The sequence below is a fragment of the Hermetia illucens genome, chromosome 1 (assembly GCF_905115235.1).
Source record: "Hermetia illucens chromosome 1, iHerIll2.2.curated.20191125, whole genome shotgun sequence".
NCBI classification, from domain to species: Eukaryota; Metazoa; Arthropoda; class Insecta; order Diptera; family Stratiomyidae; genus Hermetia; species Hermetia illucens.
In genome coordinates, this window is record NC_051849.1 from 102,434,392 (window position 1) to 102,456,041 (window position 21,650).

The window sequence follows — 21,650 nt, forward strand, 5'->3', positions numbered from 1 at the left end:
AACATAAATAAATAAAAAATAATTATTTTTTGAAAATGAATAATTTTCACAAACATAGACGGTGGAACATCGGCATTGTGAATGATGAATACTTCTACTTTCTGGAGTTCCTGTACTCAGTAGTGAATGCCTCAGCCACTAACTACGGAGATTTAGCTAAATTCGCTCAAGATGAACGATTCGATGACATCGACCTTTTCGACGTTGCTAAAACTATCGACCGCACCTTTGAACAAACAATTACTTCATATGATCCTAACATCCACGTTGAAGTCCAGCCCATAATGACAGAAAGGGGAATGTGTTACGCGTTCAATTCGCCAATGTCAGAAATATTGAGACAAAGGTACTTTTCGAAAATGTGGAATGTTCATTATTTATTTTTGCAGAATTTTTTCAGGAAAATGACTGCCCCGAAGTTTCGAAACCCACTCTCGTGCCAGTACGGGAAACAACAGTGCTTCCTTAAACTAGATATCTATGAGAATACAGGAACAGTAAGTAGCATTTCGATTATTTCGGAGACGAGTTCAGCAAGTTTTCCAATTAAAGGAAGCAATCATTTTTATATGAAATATGTGCTTTTCATTATTTTCTATGGTTATTTGGTTGTAAGTAAGAGCTTCAAACCTATGGAGAGACGTTTCGAGCAGAACAGTTCTTGTAAGCTGATATAGGCTCTGTTGGCTGACAACAACCGTGTGTGGATTTCAACGTCATAGCGACCCAAGATGGGAGAAATTATCAACGGTCTCAAAGTTGTATTCTCCTATCTTTATTATTCTTATTTGACCAGTGCGATGTTGTTGGTTGGTCGGTTTTCGGTGCTGACATTGCCACCATATATTTTGTCTTGCCTTCATTGATGTGCAGTCTGAAATCTCCCGTTGCCTGTTCGATCTGGATGAAAGCAATTTGTACGTCTCGGGTGGTTCTTCCCATGGCCAAAAATTCTTCGGAGGATTCTTCTCTCGAACGCGGCCAAGAGTTCGCAATTGTTCTTGCTAAGAACCTAAGTTTCCGAGGAATACATGAGGACTGGCAAGATCATAGTTTTGTACAGTAAGAGCTTTGACCCTATGGAGAGACGTTTCGAGCAGAACAGTTTTTGTAAGCTGAAATAAGCTCTGTTGGCTGACAACAACCGTTCGCGGATTTCATCATCGTAGCTGTTATCGGTTGTAATTTTCGACCTTAGATAGGAAAAATTGTCAACGGTCTCAAAGTTGTATTCTCCTATCCTTATTCTTCCTGTTTGGCCAGTGCGGTTTGATGTTGTTGGTTGATTCGTCTTCGGTGCTGACGTTGCCACCATATATTTTGTCTTGCCTTCATTGATGTGCAGCCCAAGATCTCGCGCCATTCGACGCCTGCTCGATCTGGATGAAGGCAGTGTGTACGTCTCGGGTGGTTCTTCCCATGATGTCGATATCGTCAGCATAGGCCAGTAGTTGTACCTTGAGATGGAGAGCCCAATCGGGTGCGATCCCACAATAGTTTGACCCGATTATGTTCCAAAATTCTCTGCGGAGTATACTTACAATAAGAATGGTAGGTTGCCACTAAGTTATACTTCAACGCAACGTATTGCTGGAGAATCGTGCAGATGAAGTTACGACGACTGATTCACTCAATACTGCTCCACATCTTGCACACAGATGTTATATGCAGGACGATCTCCTCTTCGCAGTTGCATAACCTACAACTGAAGTTCGTGTTTGAAGAATGATGAAGAATGTACCGTTTACAATTCCTTGTTAAGTGAAGAATCCCGTAAAATCGTAAAATAATACATCTTTAGTCGCCCGTTTGCTGAAGGCTTCGATGTCAATGCCAGGCAACAATGAATTCTTTATATAACCTCGGTGAATAGGTTTTTCTTTTCACTTGTCAGACTGGACTAAAGTTAAATTTCACATTTCTCCTTTTCAAATTCAAAGGAAACATTTTATTACCTTCCATGACGATAGCTTGCTATAATTGTTTCTCAAAGAAAAACTCATAAAGAGAATGCACTTGAGTGAAGTGCATGGTACCCCCAGCAATCTAGATTTAATCATCTCTACTAGCAATATGGCGAAGTATTTATATAGTCTGAATCCATACCCTCAATTTGAATGTAATTTTGGCTGTCCCCTTCAATTCTGGTGTGTTTTTCCAAAACAATTGCTTCTCAGCTACCAATTTATCAAAATATAGATGTTTTGGGGTGTTCGCGCAGAGAACTGAAGTGAAAACCTTGTAAATGGTAGAAGACAAGTAATTATTCCACATTTTGAAGCGCAAAGTCTTCCTGTTCCTTGAGGATAAGATGAGTTATCCCCTCAGTGCAGAATGCTGGAATTGCTTTCGTAATCAAAGGGCTTGATTACTTGGCTTTGGTAATCAAAGGGCTCCACCACCGCGTGCTGATCGCTGGAAGTTCATTCTTAATGAAAAACTGCAGACGGAAAAGAATGAAGGCGAGTCTTCCGCCTAAAAGAAAGCAGGACAAATAGTACCACCTGGCGCTACAGTTTGGGGGTTGGGTAGGGTTGACAACCCTACACAGAAAACCGACGTTACGAAGCCACAAAAGGAGCATCGGACAGGATGGACTTCACAACGACGAACCCGGCAACGACAACGGAATAACGATTTGCGCATTTTCTCATGGAACGTGCATTCCCTGTACAGACCGAATGCTGCTCAGCAGTTAGCCCACAGTCTATCCCAATATAAGGCTGATGTAACAGCGTTGCAAGAGATGCGCACCCCATATATTATAGCGAAATGAAACCTGCTGCTATCGGCTTTGAAAATATAAGGCAGTTGAGCGGACCGTCGACGGCTGTCCCAGGTATGATATCAAAATCATACTTGGAGATTTTAACAGTCAAGTAGGAGCAAGACCCGTTTTCAGGCGATACCTTCGCTCCCACAGCTTGGTGAATGTCAGAACATATAGGGGACAATATACACTCGAACCACTATCCCGTTGGCATAGCGCTCTGGGCTCGAATTACAACGCCACCTACAATCCCCTCTGACAATCAGGTGAGAGTGAATACTGAAGCCATCCACAATACAGCCCTACACCTATAAGGGGCAAATCGATGCGCAATAACAGCAGCTAATAGATGTCGTGGAGGCGAAGCATCAACAAATGATCTTCACAACCACCTGAAGGACGTTAACATTGACACGGCCACACACATATTTGATCCCAACTGCGAGAAAAGTTGGAACGGCTGGTTCGACGTTGAATGTAAGCTAGCAACGGAACGGAGGAGTGCTGCTTACCGAGTAATGTTACATTCTCAAAGAACGCGGGCGCGCGCAGAAACCTACCAAGAACTCCGTCGAACGGAGAAGCGACTTCACAGACGGAAAAGGAAGCATGGGAAAACCAACAGATCTGTGAACTCGAAAAGTACAGGCAGCAACCACATTAGCCGCGCAAGTTTTGCCAACAAGTCAGCAGGACGAAGCCTTATACACCTCGAAACCGAAACAAAGAAGGAAATCTGATTTCCGACTGAATATTGGAGCGATGGGTTGAATATTATGATGAACTGCTCAACAACTAAAAAATCGGCGAGTTTGAGTTCCCGCCAACCGAAGACGACGGACAAATTCTGCCAACAAGCATGGAAGAAACAGTCCGTGCAATCCACCTACTTCAAAAACCACAAGTCGCCGATTTTCTCTCTGCGGCAAGTAATGGAAAAACTGTTGGAATATAGCCATCAGTTGTATCATGTTTTCATCGATTTTAAAGCCGCCAATAACAGCATATCCAGGGTAAAACTGTACACGGCCATGAGAGAATCGGTATCCCGACGAAGTTAATAAGACTAACTAGGCTGACCCTGACCAATGTGCGAGGCCAGATAAAAACAGCTGGATCACTCTCGAGACCATTCAACATCAACAACGGTCTCACACAAGGGGATGCCCTATCATGCGTCCTCTTCAACCTAGCCCTGGAGAAAGTGATTCGCGATGCAGATATCAATGCAAGAGGCACCATCCTCTTCAAATCCACCCAACTATTGGCCTACGCTGACGATATCGACGTTCCTCATTCCCTGACCTAATTCCATCCATTTACATCTTAAAAAGCTAGTTCTGGAATTTAAATTTATTCTTAGGGCTAGTACAAAAATATATACAATTTATTTATCTTAAAGCTAATAAAATGAATGATATAAGTATTTAAAGATATTCTTATATTTCACAATTTATTTTTTCTTGTTTGATGAGCGAAATGAACACAATACAATGTAATAAAATATATAATTCATAACAACCGGAGGTGAAAGTTACACCCGTATAATATTTAAATTATTTACATAGCCCCACCAAGAAACATATATAAGCATATTTTTTTTTGTGCGTACACGGAGGTGGAAAATCTTAGAAAGACACGTCCGCCGCAGCTCCGCTGCCGAACGGCGGAACTACAGCGGGCGCGTGTGGGATTCACACCCACTAAAAACCACCCCCGGCCTCTCCAGCCCCACCCCCGGCCCCGCGGGACCACCATTGAGGTATTACTTCGCGGGGTATGTTTGCTCTTAGGCACTCATCCTTCTCCTATTTGCAGCTTTCCTCCTTCTTTGCTCCTTCAGCAACTCCACCTGCATTTGGATGATTGCGGAGCCAACCGCAAGCCACTTCTCCTCGGACTCCAGCATCTCAGTAACCAAGCTCTCCAGGGTCCCGCTCCTGCCCAGCACCTGGTTTAAGCTCCTTCTCTCCATCGCAAATCGTGGGCAGTGAAACATCACATGCTCTGGATCCTCCGGTATGCCATCGCATCTGGGACAGTGCGGAGAATCATCCAACCCAAAGCGGTGCAGATACTGCCTGTAGCAACCACCGTGTCCCGTGAGAAACTGGGTAATGTGAAAGTTGGTCTCCCCATGTTTTCGCACAAGTCACACCCTAATGTTGGGAATGAGCCTGTGCGTCCACTGACCTTTCGTAGACTCGTCCCATCTGCGTTGCCAGAGATCAAGCGACTCTGACCTTGCCGCATTTCTACGCTGTGCATGCCCCTCCATACGTCTTGCATTGTGCAACACACTCATTCCTGCCACCACCAATACTGCCTCATCTGATGTGGTTCTAAAAGCACTGCAAACCCTCAAAGCCATCCGCCGGTAAACCGAGTTCACCTGCTCCCATCTCTGAAAGTTTGCAAGCGCCTCTGCCCACACAGGCGATGAGTAGAGCAGGATGGAGCGCACCACTCCGGCTAACACCAACCTCCGGCAATGATTCGGTCCGCCAATATTTAGCAACATTTTTGCAAGTGCCGTGGTGGCACTGGCTGCCTCTTGGCATGCATACTCCAGGTGTCAATTATTACCCCCAGGTATTTAACAGCCGGCTTTGATACGACCGTATATCCACCGACTTCCACTTTCACAGTGTTATTTTTTCTGCGTTTCGTTATTAAGACCGCTTCCATTTTCGCGTCCGCCAAGGTCAGCCCGGCCTTTTCTAGCCAGGACTTTACCGCTCTCACCGTTTCCGTTGCGTAAACCTCCACATCTTCTGGGTGTTTTGCTGCAACAACCACAGCTAGGTCATCAGCAAAGCCGACAATCGTAGTCCCCTCCGGGACGGGAAGAGCAAGCACCCCATTATACATGATATTCCACAACAGGGGACCAAGTACTGACCCCTGTGGTACCTCGGCTGTGACAATGTACTCTTTGGGGCCCTCATCCGTCCCGTACCAGAGAGTCCTCTCTGAGAGGTAGTTTTCCACCAAATTCGCTAAATATCTGGGGACACCTATGTCAGCTAACGACCCTTTAATTCAATTCCAGTTGGCCGAGTTGAATGCGTTTTTGACATTCAACACCACCACGGCACAGCAGCCGTCAGAAATCAGTGCACCTTTTGCCAGGTTTACCACCATGCCAATTGCGTCCACCGTAGAGTGGGCGCGTCGGAAACCAAACTGGCGTTCCGACAAACCATTGTTGGCTTCGACGATGGGCAGGAGTCTGTTGTAGATGACTCTCTCCATCATCTTCCCCATTGTATCCAACAGGCAGATAGGACGATACGACGCTGGGTTTCCAGGTCGCTTGCCAGGCTTCGGAAGCAACACCAACTTTTGCTTTTTCCAGTGGGCAGGGAATATTCCTTCTTTTAGGCACGCCTCGAAGGTGTTGGCGAAAAGGTCGGGCCTAGTCTTCACTGCCAGTTTCAAAGCTCGGTTGGGGATGCCATCCAAACCTGTGGCCCAGTTGTCACCGAACCTACCACATATTTCCCGCAGCTCCTCCACAGTTACAGGCGGTATTATGCCGTCACTTAGCTGGACAAAAATTTGCCTTGCTCTATTTTCGTGGTGAGGGAACAGAGTGGTAACAATCTGTTTCAGGAGGCGCGGACAGGTCACCTGGGGTGATTTCCGCACCCTTTTCATCATCACTCTGTAAGCCTAGCCCCAAGGGTTTATGTCGGCATGGTCGCACAGCTGTTTGAAGCAGTTCTTTTTGCTCCTCCGAATGGCTTTCTTTAGGCGGCCACGCAATTGCTTGTGTGCCTCCTCTCGACCGTCGCCACCGGGTTTTCCCCTGAGCCTCTGACAAAGCCTCCTTGCCCGAAAGCATGCGGCTCGCAAACTTGCGATTTCGTTGTTGAACCAGTAGTTGGGTTGCCTACTGGGAAGCAATCGCCTTCTGGGCGTAGTAGCATCGCATGCTTACGTCACCCATCGAGTGATCTGAGTGGCATTCTGCGAAAACTCTTTTTCGAGCTCGATCCGCCCTTGATCTCTATGCAGATTGCCTGGTGGTCGCTGTGAGTATAGTCCTCACTGACATGCCAAGCGATTCTACTGGCTGAAGTGGCACTCACGTATGTCAGGTCCACTATAGACCCCAGGCCCCTTCCCCAGAAAGTGTACGAAGACCCAACATTCACCAGTACCACGTCCAGCTCCGCGAATGCTTCGAGGAGAACACGTCCCCTGACATTAGTTATCCGGCTGCCCCATTCAAGAGCCCACGCATTGAAATCGCCTCCTATTATGATCGGCCAACGTCCTCTTGCATCCAAAACAAGAGCAGCAAGCATCCGCTCATACTCGACGAGGGTAGCGCTGGGTGGAGCATAGCAGCTGTAGATGTGGATGCCCTTCACCTTCGCTCTGATGAAGCCCTCCTCCGGGTGCTCCATTATTTCCTGGAAGGGTTGTTCTCCTCTTGGCCCGTTTGGTCTTTGACCCAAACGCTACCACCGTCCTTTCGGCATGGTTCACTTAGTATGGCCACATCGATGTTTTCCTCGCGGGTTTGCGGGAGTAGATCCTGCGCCGCCTCGCAGTGGTTGAGGTTGATTTGTATCAACCTCATCTGCGATTTGTGCTAAGGGCTCTCCTGTATTCCGGGCACCTGCTGCTGCCTGCAATGTGCCGATGGTCCACACCCTCCTTTCCTTTGCACAGTAGACAATTTGGGTCAGCTCCACAGTCCTTGCTGATATGGCCTTCCACCCCACATCTCCTGCATTGCTTTGACCTGTCATTTGGGCTAGTGCATGCCTTCACAATGTGACCAAAGCCAAGGCATCTAAAGCACCGTTTTAACCACACCTGTTTCCTAAGGCGGCACATAACCCAGCCTATTCTCACTCTCCCTGCTGCTAACAGTTTGAGTGCGTTCTCCCCTGGTAGGCTGATGATGGTGGTTTGTGTTACCCCATAGGCTTTCCTTAGCGTTTTCACCACTGACTCTTATAGTCCGGCAAGATCGAACTGTTTCTCCAACGCTTCGCGAACCTCCTCCTTCGTCGTGATTTCATCTATATCTTTGCAAATTATAGTGATCTCCGGCCTGCCAGTTCTTATGTCGGCTTCCTGCCCTAAAGTCTTCCCGATTTGGCTTAAGAATTTGTCCGCGGTTACATCCTTGGATTTCTTAAGTTCCAACATAAGATCTCCCTTCTGGGACCGTCTAATGCAGCTGGCGTTGTCTCCCAAATTGGTGAGTTCGGGGTCTGTCTTCACTTTCCTGAGAATATCGGCGTATGACCCTTCGCCTCATTTGGAAATGAAAATCACCTCCGGTCTAATCTTCCTCCGATAATTTCTTTTCCGCGGTTCTACTTTCCTCCAAGCTTCCGCATCCGCCTTTGAAGGTTCGATCCCTTTTCTCGAAGTAGCCGCTGCAATATTTTCACTGGCAGCTTCAGGTGTAGTTTTCATTAACTCCGCCTTTTTGGGAGTTGAGTCCTTTTTCCTTTTCGGGGTTTGCTGGCCTGTTGAGTCATTCAGCTTCTCGCGCACCCTCTTCCCCGGTTTCTCTCCTCTTGTGTTTTGAACCAGCGTTACTTGAGTTGCCTAGTTGACTTTACCAATCGGCGGCTTCCCTACTCGTTCATCCTGGGCCTTGCCGTACGTCAAACGGATGCCTCTCATCATGGCCCTTATATTTTAGTGAATGTTCCTGTGCTCCTTTATAAACTTACACAGCTCCATGATCTTTTTACCGAGGGCAGTAAAGGCAGCTCCAGACTGATCATTGCCCAAAACATCGCTCGGGTGAATCGGCGTCAGTGATTCTTCCTCATCGAAGACTCCCGCTATACGCTTCCCACTGGTGGTAGCGATCGTGGGGGCTTGTGCCCGTGTGGGAGGGGATCTGCGAAAAATCGAGCTCTTTCTGAACGGGTCTATCATTGGAGCCAGTTCAAGTTCCTCCCGTACGCTTGTAACATTAGATGCCACAGTAGCCAAGGTTCCCACTACTGAGGCACTGCGGTCGTTGGATATCGACGGCCGGGAGCCCGCTTGCTCACTCCCAAAAACCGCCGGCACTGGGTTTCCGAAGCCCTGCACCGTAACGTCATTCTTCTTCTGCTTCTCCATGTTTGGTTTTATTTCTAGCTATCCTTCCCATAGCCAATTTTGATCCACGGATGGGCGTTTACTTCCCACCCACCCGGCCTGCGCATAAACATGCCCATACACGCACATCTCCGGATGCGTGCATGTGCATGGCCATGACACATTCGCCGAGCATTCCCTTATCCGCACGAAGGGACGCGCCTGATGGGAGATTTGGAAACTCCACACAGGTATATAAGCATATATCACCTCATTAGTTACATAATGCTCATAGTGTGACGAACCAGTCCTATTAAGCCCTGTGCAAGCACGGAGACATTTCCTTCCAAAGATCCTTATTTTCTCCATTTGGCCAACACTCAAATTAAACCAGATAGGACACTCGTAGGTGGCACCGGTCTAACCAAAGTAAGATGGCAAATAATCTTAACCTTCCGGCTAAGATGTGAAGCATAAAAGAGTCTTCGAAGAGACATGAATGCCTTGCGAGCGCTTTCTAGCCCGACTTTAACCTGTTCATTGAATTGGAGACGCTCGTCAAGACGCACACCCAGGTATCTAACGCACTTCTTATGAGGAAACTGTACTTGTTCGCGACAATGTGGAAATCTCTCCAATTCCTTTTCAAGTTCCTACTAGCATACACCAAGGAATTTCGAAGCAGAATCGTTTCGCACTTTTGAGCATTGATTTTCATCCACCAACTGTTCGTGAAGAACTTAATATTATTGAGCATCTTTTGAAGTTCAACTTTCACCTCAGTTACCTTCTTGTTTGCCGTGTAGGCTATCAGATCGTCAGCAAAAGCAACCAACGACCTTTTAGGAGATTTACTAAACTCAAAAGACTTGAGTAATTCGCCGGCAAATACTGCGAAAAGTGTAGGCGCAGTCACTGTCCCTTGCTGTAATACATTCTGAACATGAAATTCTCTACTAGTAGTGAGATTTCCGTCCGTAATGACAAATCACTTGCCATACGCATACTGCACATCATCTCTACGAGGTGGCTGGGAAACTTATTCTTCAGAAGCCTGAAAATCAGTCCATTCAGACGGTTTCAAAGGCCTTCTCCATGTCTATAAGGCAAGCGCCTACGCACTCACCATTCCATCCGCCAGTAAATATCAGACGTTACCTTCGTTATTGCATGTACTGTCGAATGTCCAGATCGAAATCCGAATTGCGCATTCGAAAATAATTCCTTCTTCTTAATATGCCCGTTCAAGGCCTTCAATACCAAAACCTCAAACACCTTGCTGATGTTAGGCAGCAAACTGATTGGGCGGTAGCTCTTAGGGCTGGAAGAATCCTTCCCTCTCTTTACAATCAAGAATACTCGGGCTTTCTTCCATTGAACTGGAAAGAAGCAATTGTTCAATAAATTATTGAACAAAATGCAATAATTACGAATGGCAATGTCTGGTAAATGCCTGAGGACCACGTTGGGAATGCCATCCATACCGGATGATCTCTTATTGTTTACTCTTCTGAATATGGAAGTTAACTCCACACATGAGACAAAGTAATCAAGCAGATTATCACTCGGTATGAGATCAGCCTGCAACGCAGAGCTAAATTGGAGAACTGTGGTGCCCTTCAGGCTATATTCAAAGTGCTCCCCTATAAGTTCGAGTTTCAGAGCATCATCCATCGCGATGATACCTGAGTCAATAAGGTGTATAGTTGCAACCACCAACTTTAATTCTCAGCACAGTCACTCGTAATTTCTTCCGGCATAACATATTTATCTTTGTAAACATGGAATCTGAATCGCTTGGTGAAATACCCTTTAACTTCTCCCGCCATTGGGAGTTTATTTCATTATGCAATATTGGCGGATAAGATCCTGCGCGATCTTAAGAAGCGATTTGAACTCAACCAATATGGGATGATGATAGTCCCCATATCTCCGATAGATTTTGTTGACGCGAGTGAGCAGAAGGCTTTTCACTTTTTTCGGCCGTTTTACGGCTACAGTTTCATATCCTTCCATATTATTGCAAGGTTTGATCTTAGGGACGACTTGTTCAATTGTATCCAGCATCAGCACCTTGAGAAGATACTGAAGTATTTCCTCGTTTCTACGCCGTGCTGTCCATTATGGGACCCCGACCCAGTCACCGTACCGGATCTTAAACTTCCCTTTCTCCTCATTTTTTGTAGTGCATCCCTTACTGCCAGGTGTAGTGAAAGCTTTCTCAGTGAGTAATCTACAAGACTGCAAGACGCTGCGGTGGTGTACAGCCATTCAGACTAAAACTATTCATTCCTCCTCCTTTCACAACCGGGGTTGTGACCGGCTACGGCGGAGTTTGTTAGTATTATTTACACAACTAATTTGATGTGGAAAGCACTGTATTGACAATAGTAAACCGCATACGCTACTCGTTAGGAGTTAAATATTATTAGCAAATTTGAAGAATAAAAATAAAACTAGGTCGCTTGCTCCTACTACAATATATTTTAATAGTTAGTAAGCTAGCGGTAGCTTAAGTACTGAGGAAGAGAGTAAGTAGCTCTCGAAATACGTATTTACTAACTATTAAAATATATTGTAGTAGGAGCAAGCGACCTAGTTTTATTTTTATTTAGAAGAACTACAAGCATCGGAACGATAACTATTTTAAAATGTGAAGAAGTTAACCCACAATACATACAAACAAGTTGGGATACCGGAAGGTATAAAGGTTTTGTGTTCATCTTATGTAAGAAACTCGCTATGCCCGATTTTCCATTCGTTCATAGCTAAGAATACAAAATATTTCATCATATTTTGCCAAACTCAAAGATGCACATATGTACATAAAAATCAACGACATAAATAAGCAAACTTTGTCTATTACCGCATGACCATGCATGCATCTATATGTACGCATCTAAATGGATGTAGCGCATCTTCACGCATTTCCACTTTATTCCGTGCACAAAAGCATACATATACATATATATTAGGTACATAAGTTAAAAACCGCTGGTAACCAGAACAACAATGTCTATTATTTTGGTTACTACCGGCAAGCGTTGTTAGTATATACATTTACATACTCATATCTATTTGGAATAATTGACATTGAAATGCAAATAACTGCAAAGGGTCAAAAAAGGAAAAATTAACAAGTTCACCTTATATGATGATGACGTCATGCACCCAAGTGCTATAATTTTACCTGAAATGCGAAACTTTAACCTCCTATAATAATAACCGTTGGCGCAGCAATCTATATTGGATCATTGCCTCTTATAACTTTGTTAATAATAGTCCGATTACCTTCAAACTTTTGAGGATTATGTTCTATATTATCATTTATGCTGATGTCAAATTTTGTACGCCTGGGATGAGCTTAAGGGGGGCTTTCCTCTGCCTAAAACTAAGGCAGACACGAAGGACGGAGTACCAAACGTCACGTCACGTTCTGTGAAGCAATCAAGGGGCTTCTAGGAGAAAAAGCTTTGGTTTCCAGCCTGGAACCCACGTGTGCTTTGGAAATCCGAGACCTTGACTGCCTCACGGAAAAGAACGAGGTAGAAGAGGCCATCAAACGCAAATGTCCGGAGGTAACCAATGTTCGGATTGGTATCACCTCCGCGAACTCCCGAGGCCAAAAACTCGCTGTGGTGGAAGTTGCCGGGCAATACGCGAGGAAGCTTCTAAACAGCGGGAAAATACGAATTGGTTGGGTAGTGTGTAGGATAGGAATTCGGGCCGCCCCAAACAAATGTTACAGATGTTTGGATTATGGGCACACATCTGCAAATTGTCGGGGACCTGACAGAAGGGCAACATGCCGTAAATGCGGTCAGGCAGGCCATAAAGCGAACACCTGCAATGGAAAGGAAAACTGCGTCCTATGCAGGGACCGTGGTGCGACTGATGAGAGCATTGCGCACACTGCGGGATCGGGGCGGTGTCCAGTTTTCAGAGCAGAACTGGAAAAAGCTAGGATACGGTCAACATGATTCGCATCCTCCAAATCAATATGCACCGGAATGCAACCGCTCACGAGTTGCTAGTGCAGTTCGCTGTGGAGACCAAAGCTGATTTAGTACTCATCAGTGAGCAGTACCGAAACAAGGGCCCAGTTTTATGGCACCCAGACATATCAGGTACCGCTGCCATCTGGGTTCGGGACGGCACCCTCCTGGGAGTTCTTGCCCAAGGCCGAGGGGACGGCTTTGCCCCCTTAAGGGTAACGTTTTTTAGTGTCTGCTTTGGAGGACGCTATCTTAAGCACGGATGGGCGGATCCTGGTCGGGGCTGACTTCAATACTAGGGCACTTGAATGGGGCATGCCTCACACAGATTCCAGAGGGAAACGAATTCTGGAAATGGCGGCGAGAACAGGACTGGTAGTTCTAAACACCGGATCTACCCCAACGTTCTGCGCCCGGGCTGCGAAGGAAGCATTCCAGACGTAACCTTCGCGTCGGAATCGCTGGTGTCGTTGGTGGACGGGTGACGAGTTCTGGAAGACTTCTCCGCAAGTGACCACCAATACATTGCTTTCGAAGTGGTGGACACAAACTCTCGGTGTGCGCCACCCCAGCGATCTACATGTACATGGAACGTCGCGAAGGTGAACACCGGGAAGTTTGTCGAAACTCTGGGAACGGGTGGGGCCACGCTGGAGGGTACTCCTGGGGGCGGTAGCGCCGCTGCTGACACTGTCGTAAATTCAGTTATGAACCTGATAACGACGGTCTGCGGAGCCTCCATGCCCAGGAAGACATCGAGGCGCGGCAAACCTTCCATGTATTGGTGGACAGTGGAAATCGCAGAGCTCCGGAAGAAGTGTCACAGGCTCCGCCGCTGAACACAACGTCTAGGCGACCGGGAGGAGGCACGTACCATAATGATGGAGTACAAATCAGCCAAAAGGAGACTCCGCAGCGCAATAAACAAGAGCAAAGCTCGCTGCTGGCAAGATCTGGTCGACGAGGTGAATGGGGACCCATAGGGACTCGGTTACAAACTGGTAACCCGAAAAATCGGGGCTCTGCGGAAACCCTGTTCACTTAAGGCCGAGCAGATGGACCGCATTGTGCGGGCACTCTTCCCTGCCCACCCCGTATGGGATGGTGACGTCGGTGCGGAGAGCGCAGGGGACTGTCCACTTTTCTCTATAAAAGAGTTGGAACAGGCAGTCCTCTCCATGAAAAACAAGAAGGCGCCAGGACCCGATGGTATTCCAGCAGAGGTATACAAACTGGTATTCCAACACCGGCCAGACCTACTGCTCGACGCATTCAACGCTTGCCTGAAGGAGGGCATTTTCCCTACTCGTTGGAAAGCTGCGAGGCTTGCCCTAAAGGAAAAGGCGACCCCGAATTGCCGTCTTCATACCGCCCACTGTGTATGCTTGACACTGCTGGGAAAGTGCTCGAAAAGCTCATCAGAAGTAGAGTCGCTGAAACGATACGCATTGCCGGAGATTTATCTCCCCCGCCAGTTTGGTTTTAGGGCAGGGAGATCGACAATTGATGCTGTCATGCAAGTCGTGGACGCCGTTCGACGAGCAGAGGCACATAGCCGCCGAACTCGATGGGTGGTGCTCTTCGTAACGCTTGACGTCAGAAACGCCTTCAATTCCGTAAGATGGATAGACAGGCACACTAGACAATACCTTCAACGTGCCGAACTATCTCTTACGGATTTTGAGGGACTATCTGAGGAACCGCTCCCTGCTCTATGAAACACTAGAGGGTCAAAGGTGGATGGAGGTCACGTCGGGGGTAGCACAGGGATCCATCCTAGGGCCGGACCTCTGGAACGCTACCTATAACAGTCTGCTTAAACTCGACATGCCAGAGGAGTCGCGCCTGGTTGGCTACGCAGATGATGTCGCAGCGCTTGTTGCTGGACGCACTGTCGAACAGGCGCAAACCAGACTCGGCATATTGATGCGACGGGTAAGCGGATGGATGACTACTCATGGTTTCAACCTTGCATTGGAAAAAACCGGAGTAGTCATCCTGACTAAAAAGAGAATTCCGATCCTGCGTCCCATATCGTTCGGCGAGTCGATCATCGAGTCAAAATCAACGGTAAAGTACCTCGGGTTGATTCTTGACTTAAAGATGAACTTTTCTGAGCAAATCCAAGCAGCAGCGAACAACCCTGCGGCTGGAGTTTCGGCGTTAAGTAGGCTAATGGCAAACATTGGGGGTACTACGTCTAGTAGGCAACGTCTCCTGATGAACTCAACGCAGTCTGTCCTGCTCTACGGCGCAGACATATGGGCTGGAGCTCTTAACAAGGCGGTATATCGTAAACGCCTCGCACAAGTGCAGAGACGGGTGGCGTCTGCGTACCACACTGTCTCTGAACCGGCCGTGATGATGATCGCGGGAGTTATCCCCGTTGCCCTTCTTGCTAGGGAGCGCCAGGCCATATACAAGCGCAAGGGAGATGAGCCAAGGGAGGTGGTTGCTCGCGAAGAACGGCAACACACTCTAGACGAGTGGCAGCTCCCGTGGCAAAATAAAACTACAGGCAGATGGACTGCGCGGCTCATCGGCAACTTAGGTGCGTGGCTGAATCGGAAGCATAGTGAGACTGACTATTTCCTTACCCAATTTTTAAGTGGGCATGGAGGTTTTCAGTTTTACCTGCATAAGATTGGAAAGGCGCGTTCTCCGGATTGTGTGTTTTGCAATGGAGTTGTGGACGACGCCCACCACACTTTCTTGTGGAAGATGGGATGGGATTCGTCAGCAGTTCTATTTAAACACGGGGGATCTCTCTCCAGACAACATTGTCGAAGAGATGCTGAGGAACCGTGTTGCCCATTACGTTCGGGCCCTTCTCGTTGCTAAGAAGATAGAACTCGACCGGTGGAGGAGCCGAATGGCAGGGGGTTCCTTAAACTGACAGTTCCCTTCCTCCTGTCCCCTCCTGTTGGTGAAAGGAATTCCCTGATTTGAAGGCTCCGCAAGGCGGGAGAATTCGGGGACTAGCCCGAAGTAATGTGACAACCGGTTCCAGGCTAGCTCTCTGACGATGGGGAGGTGTTTAGTTGGTAGTCCGACGGCATACCGAATCGGGAGTCCAACACTGTGTGCGTAAATGCATTCACCTACCCTGCCCCAAAAAACAAAAAAAAGGGGGGCTTCCCGTTAAATTTCCAAAACATGGTAATATAGTATTATTAACTTAGATTTCATATAGTTGCATTATTGCGATTTTTTCAGACTTTTCTGTTGGGTAGGTTCTGAGAACGAAACCTGTTTCACTTTTTGGGACAAATATTTTGTGCCTACCTCCCCTAGGTTTCCTCAATATCAGAAAAAAGATCAGTTTAGAAAAGTACTAATTGAGCCATTTCATTTGATACCCCACACCATATATTGACCATATTCTGTGAAGGCGGGGGTAAATGCCTTTCACATGTATGGGGAACACTCTTAAAATTCAACACAAAATAGCGCCACTCGCCGCATGTAAAATGGCTCACAGGCCACATGGTTTCACCAAATTTCGTAACAATCAGTTCAGCCGTTTCTGAGTAAATCGGATGTGACAGACAGAAGGACAGAGGGATATTGAACCGATATTAATAAGGTTTTATGTTAAACGTAATTAAAAAAGGTTTACACAAAACCTTCTTCAGGAATAAAATTTCAATATTTCACTTGAATTTCAATTATTCTCGGTAATTATAAAGTCAGCATCTTATTTGCACGACTTAAGAGACAGTAAATTCGCGCGAAATTGATAACTTTAAGCCGTTATAATTTTGACACTAATAGGCGGATCGACATGAAACGTGGCATGCACATCCATGATACTGTCCTCTATACCAGTGCAATTTGGTACTCGTAGAATGAAATTAAGGAGGATTTTTCAGTCATCTTCTATTTGAGTCGATATCGGGATGGGGCCCATTTTGAGACCTAGATTTCATACAAGCGCACCTTCTTGATTTTTTCCTGTGTTTTGGGGTTTGGTAGTTTCCCAAAATGAGTCCTGTCTCACTTGAAGTCTGTTCATTTTGACTCTTTACGCGGGCATTTTACAATTCACATCAAAACTAATACCAATTTCAGAAAGTACTAATCGAAGGGCCGATTTGATACCCCGCATAACGATATGTGATGAAAAAATGTTACATTCCCCTTTTGCATATATAGGGAACGACCGTCTTGAGCGACCGGAGAAGACCAAGAGGAGCAAGCTACCCTAAAACATAAACAAGTCGGGAAACCGGAAGCTTGACGCTTCAGGTATAAAAGGTTTTGTGTTTCCCTATGTGAGGAGCATAACGCAGTTCTCCATTGGCTTATAGCATTGACCCGAGATATTGAAATCGTTCAGTTCTGGGCAGGTTAATGCCATTGAAAGAACTGAGCGATTTAAGTAACTCGAAGGGCAGGTTACTGCCATTGCCAGAACTCAGCGATTTAAAAATCTCGAGTCAACGCTATCAGCCAATGGAGAACTGCGTAATGAAATTGTTTCACGCATTAATGCAACCTGGATGAAGTGGCATTCCCCAACTGGTGTTCTTTGTGATCGACGTATCAGCGCACGTCCCAAATCTAAAATTGACTGCAATGTCGTCCGTCTGCCACTCTCTATAGTTCTGAGTGTTGGCCGACTATAAAGGGTAATGAACGGCGTCTTGCGGTAATGGGAACGAAGGTGTTGCATTGCACTGGTGGCGTGACACGTTTTGATTACGTCTAAAATGAGAATATCCGCGATCGATATGGGTTTGCATCGATCGTGGAAAAACTGCAAGAGAGGCGTTTTCGATGGTGTGGTCACGTAATTCACGCTAACGAGAATTCAACATCTAGTATTGATCAGAACATCGAAAGCAATGGTAAGCAACCAAAAAGCCGGCCTAAACAATGGTGGCTTGATACGCTGGATGGGGATTTAAAGGTCTCGCGATCACATCCTGATCAGGCATTTGATAAAATAAAATGACGAAACCGATCACCACGTGCCGGCCCCGCTTGCGAACTAAAGACTGAAGAAAAAGAAAAAGATGTGAGGAGCGACGAGTGCACGACAGCTCCGTGTAATATAGCTAAAAATTCCATTGCCTTCTATTTTCTGGAAAGCGATTTAAATAAATCATTTGATGGAAAGCCCTGTGTTGATAATGGCCAACCTCATACGCTTCACGCCCTCAGGTTAATATTATTAGCGAATGAAAACAATTTAACCAACATCAAATATAAACAAGTCGGAATACCGGAAGCTCGCGCTTCGGATATAAAGGTTTTGTGTTCATCTTATCTAAGAAATTTCAACTAACATTTTTCTATCCGTATAGAGCTACAAAACTACGAGACATACGTACATATTACAGCCGTAGATATTACGCTCACCCTAAACAAACAAACTGCCTATTTTCCAATACTGTACACATATAGGCACGTATATAGATTGATCGTACCCATATTTCCGATTTACTTCTTATATCTATCTGAATTAGGCACTACCCGCGAAGTCCATTAGCACGCATATATTATATACCTACATACACACACGTCCCGTTGGAATAATTGATATTCACATACAAGTGACTTAAAATCTAAAACAAAATAATCCTTTTCCACCCAATTCATTCGTGGTGGTATTGACGAATTGATATATGATGATGACGTCATGCAGGTTGTAGAGTGCTCGAAATTCACAAAAAATTGTAAAGTTTTACCCCCTATAACTTTGTTACTAATAGTTTGATTTTCTTCAAACTTCACCAAATTGTGCATTATGTTCTTCTTTATACGCATGCCAAATTTTGTACTTCTGGGATGAAGATAAGGGGGGTGCCGGGTAAATTTCTGAAATGTGGAAATATACTATTATTAACTTTATTTGTGCAGATATCGGAACCGGATATATTTTGAGGCCTAGATTTCGTAGAGATGCACTACTGCGATTTTTTTCAGATTTTTCGGTTGGATAGGTTCTGAGAACGAGACCTGTTACACTTTTTGGGGGTCATATTTTGAGCCCTCACTCCCCTATGTTTCAGCCAACATCAAATATTGAACCAGTTTCGAAAAGTACTAATTGAGACCTTTCATTTGATACCCCACATGGCTACATTCTGTGAAAAAAAATGTTGCACCCTCCTTTCACATGTATGAGAAGCCCCCCCTTAAACTTAACACAAAATGGCGTCAGTTGCTGCATGTAAAGGGAACGGCAGATTACATACTCCTACCAATTTTCGTGACGATTGGTCCAGCCGTTTCCTAATAAATCGGCTGTGACAGACAGACAGACAGACGGACAGACAGACAGACAGACAGACAGACAGACGGACAGACAGACATCGAATCGATTCTAATAAGGTTTTGTTTCACACAAAAAAAAAAAGCAAAATAAAATTAACAAAATTTACCATGCAAGTCCGTCCGGAAATATTGAAGCTACATCGAAGTATTCCATCGGGCTTGCTTGCCTTTATACTAGCCACACTCGGGAATATGGAGAGGTCCTTTGAATACTTTGACCTTAACCGATAACCGTCCACACTGGAACCTGAAAATAAAAAACGCGCGACTTTGCGCGAATCTAGCGAACTACATAACAAAACATAACAATTCGACCGCGCGCATGGAGCCCTGAAACTCTCTGGTACCACAATCGCAAAGGAAGAGTCACAAAGCATCGCACCCTCAACGGATGCTTCTACTGCCTAAGATGTGCAATGCCGCCCGGCTTTTGAGGATCTTTTCCTGCCTCAGTATCCTCAAATCATTACCTTCGAGAATTTTCCTTAATTAATCTCAACTTCGCGTGCCTCCAATCAGAAAGATTTAACTCCAATTTTGATTTTGTGAGAAAAATTTCTATGTACGTTTCTCGCAGATAGCTGCAAATTCAAAAAAATTCATTCATATATGTATTTCCAAACTTTCAGACATATGATATATGATTCAAATATATGCACGTAGACTAGTTAGAGAGTTGACCTTATATAGCTTTTTTAGTAATGGTTGGATTGCCTTCAAACTTTCCAGAATTGTGTTTTATATTGTCGCTTTTACTAATGATAAATTCGTACCTCTCTAATGACCTTAAGGGGGGTTTTTGGGTAAATTTCTAGAATATAGTTCTATGCTTAGATCGATTCGTTAGTACGATTTTTTTTTAGATTCTTCGGTTGGATAGGTTCCGAGAACGAGACCTGTTTCACTTTTGGGGTACACATTTTGAGGCCTCACACCTCTGTGTTTCACCCAAAGAGGATCATTTTCGAAAAGTACTAATTAAGCCCTTTCGTGTGACACTTTATAAAACCATATTCTGTGAAAAAATTGGGCCCCTTTCACGTATATGAGAATCCTCTTCTTAAACCCAACACAAAGTAATGCCACTCATTGTACGGTAGCGGTTAACAGACTACAAATTCTCTTGGTTTTGGAAGAAGTTGCAAACAAAATTTCGAAAATGAAAATTAAATTGGTGAATTAAAATTTAACATTTTCTTATAAATGAAGGTCGGGATGGGGAGTAGAAAATTAGAAGGAGCAGCAAAAAAATGTTAAAATGTGAAAAAAACAATAAAGAAATGTTGCATAGTAGCAAATACACTCTCTCGCCCGATTGTCACTGGACAAGGCAAGTGAAATGTTCACCATGTAACAAATCAAAACTGGCAAACCTTCAGCAGAAAAGGATAAGAAATGCGAATAAGGAACTGTTACTGCATAAGATACAAATCGTGTATGCCGGGGAACAAGTTGAGGGACTGATGCCGAGTCTACTCCAGCTATTCCACTTTTTGTTTGGATGTCCTTGAAGTCCTCTGAAGGTTTTTGCACCTGCTATCATATTAAATCCCACGTATTGGAATCCATCATCTAAAGCGCTTTGATATCTTCTTAATTTCTATTTCCTTAAAGGCAATACTATTTACCAGAGTGATATTCAACTCATCCTTGATAATGCAAGAGAGACTCTACGGAACGTTTAATGTCCCCAAATCTGTATTGGAACAAAAGTTTAAAATTGAGCTATCAAATAATTTGAGAGCAATGCTTTATTTAATCCAGCAACTAGATATTCTCTGCACATACGTATTTAAAGATTTCCCAAGAATTTTAATTCCAAATTTCGCTTTGCTTCACTTTCATACTTTCACCGCCGCCAGCTTGAAATTCACTCCCCCTTCGAAGTGGCTGGGGCTGATGCTGACTTAATCACCCTTCAAAAATCAGATGAAATTCTTGCCTCTTACAAAGTCGTTGAAACAGTGTAAGTATATTAACCTTCAAAATTTTTTCCGCAAACAATTCTCCCCTAAAATGATTTTCTCATGCTCCACAGGGCCAGCGCTTCGCTCCGCGATTTATCACCAAACCAGAGAAAATGCGTTTTCTCCGACGAAAATACAGCGGAATTGCCCGTAGGTTGAATCCATTTCGTTTTAATTAACAGCTCGTTTGGCGCTACGCGAAAGTATTCATTTACCTTCTTTTGCTTTTGTTCCACCCCCAACTCGCAATCACGCTACAGTTCTACAGTAAAACACTTTGCCTAATGAAATGTCGGGCAGTGATGGCTCTGGAAATGTGTAACTGTGTGCCCTATTTCTACCCTTTTGTCGGTGAGTTCGAGTTGATTTTATTTTGTCTGGAACCGAATTTATCTTTTCCAAGTATTTGAATAGATGGGCCCAGTTGTACTCCGGCGGGATTTGAATGTTTGCTGGATTTCAAATGGCCGATTTGGGCTTTACACATTTGTAAATGTCCCAGCACTTGTACCGAGCAACAGTACTCGGTGCATGCGATCAAGAAAAGGACGTGGTGAGTATATCCTCAGGGAG

At 45.1% G+C, this 21,650-nt stretch overlaps 1 protein-coding gene across 1 annotated transcript in view; it reads left to right on the forward strand.

Moving 5' to 3' along the window:
* LOC119657228 (sodium channel protein Nach) overlaps positions 1-21,650 on the forward strand; it is a 47,137-nt gene that overhangs the window by 11,155 nt on the left and 14,332 nt on the right. Inside the window, exons 3-8 of the mRNA XM_038064080.1 lie at positions 59-346; positions 401-497; positions 20,973-21,076; positions 21,149-21,227; positions 21,338-21,428; positions 21,492-21,630. Of these exons, the coding sequence (XP_037920008.1) occupies positions 59-346; positions 401-497; positions 20,973-21,076; positions 21,149-21,227; positions 21,338-21,428; positions 21,492-21,630 (798 nt within the window). The remainder of the gene's footprint in view (positions 1-58; positions 347-400; positions 498-20,972; positions 21,077-21,148; positions 21,228-21,337; positions 21,429-21,491; positions 21,631-21,650) is intronic.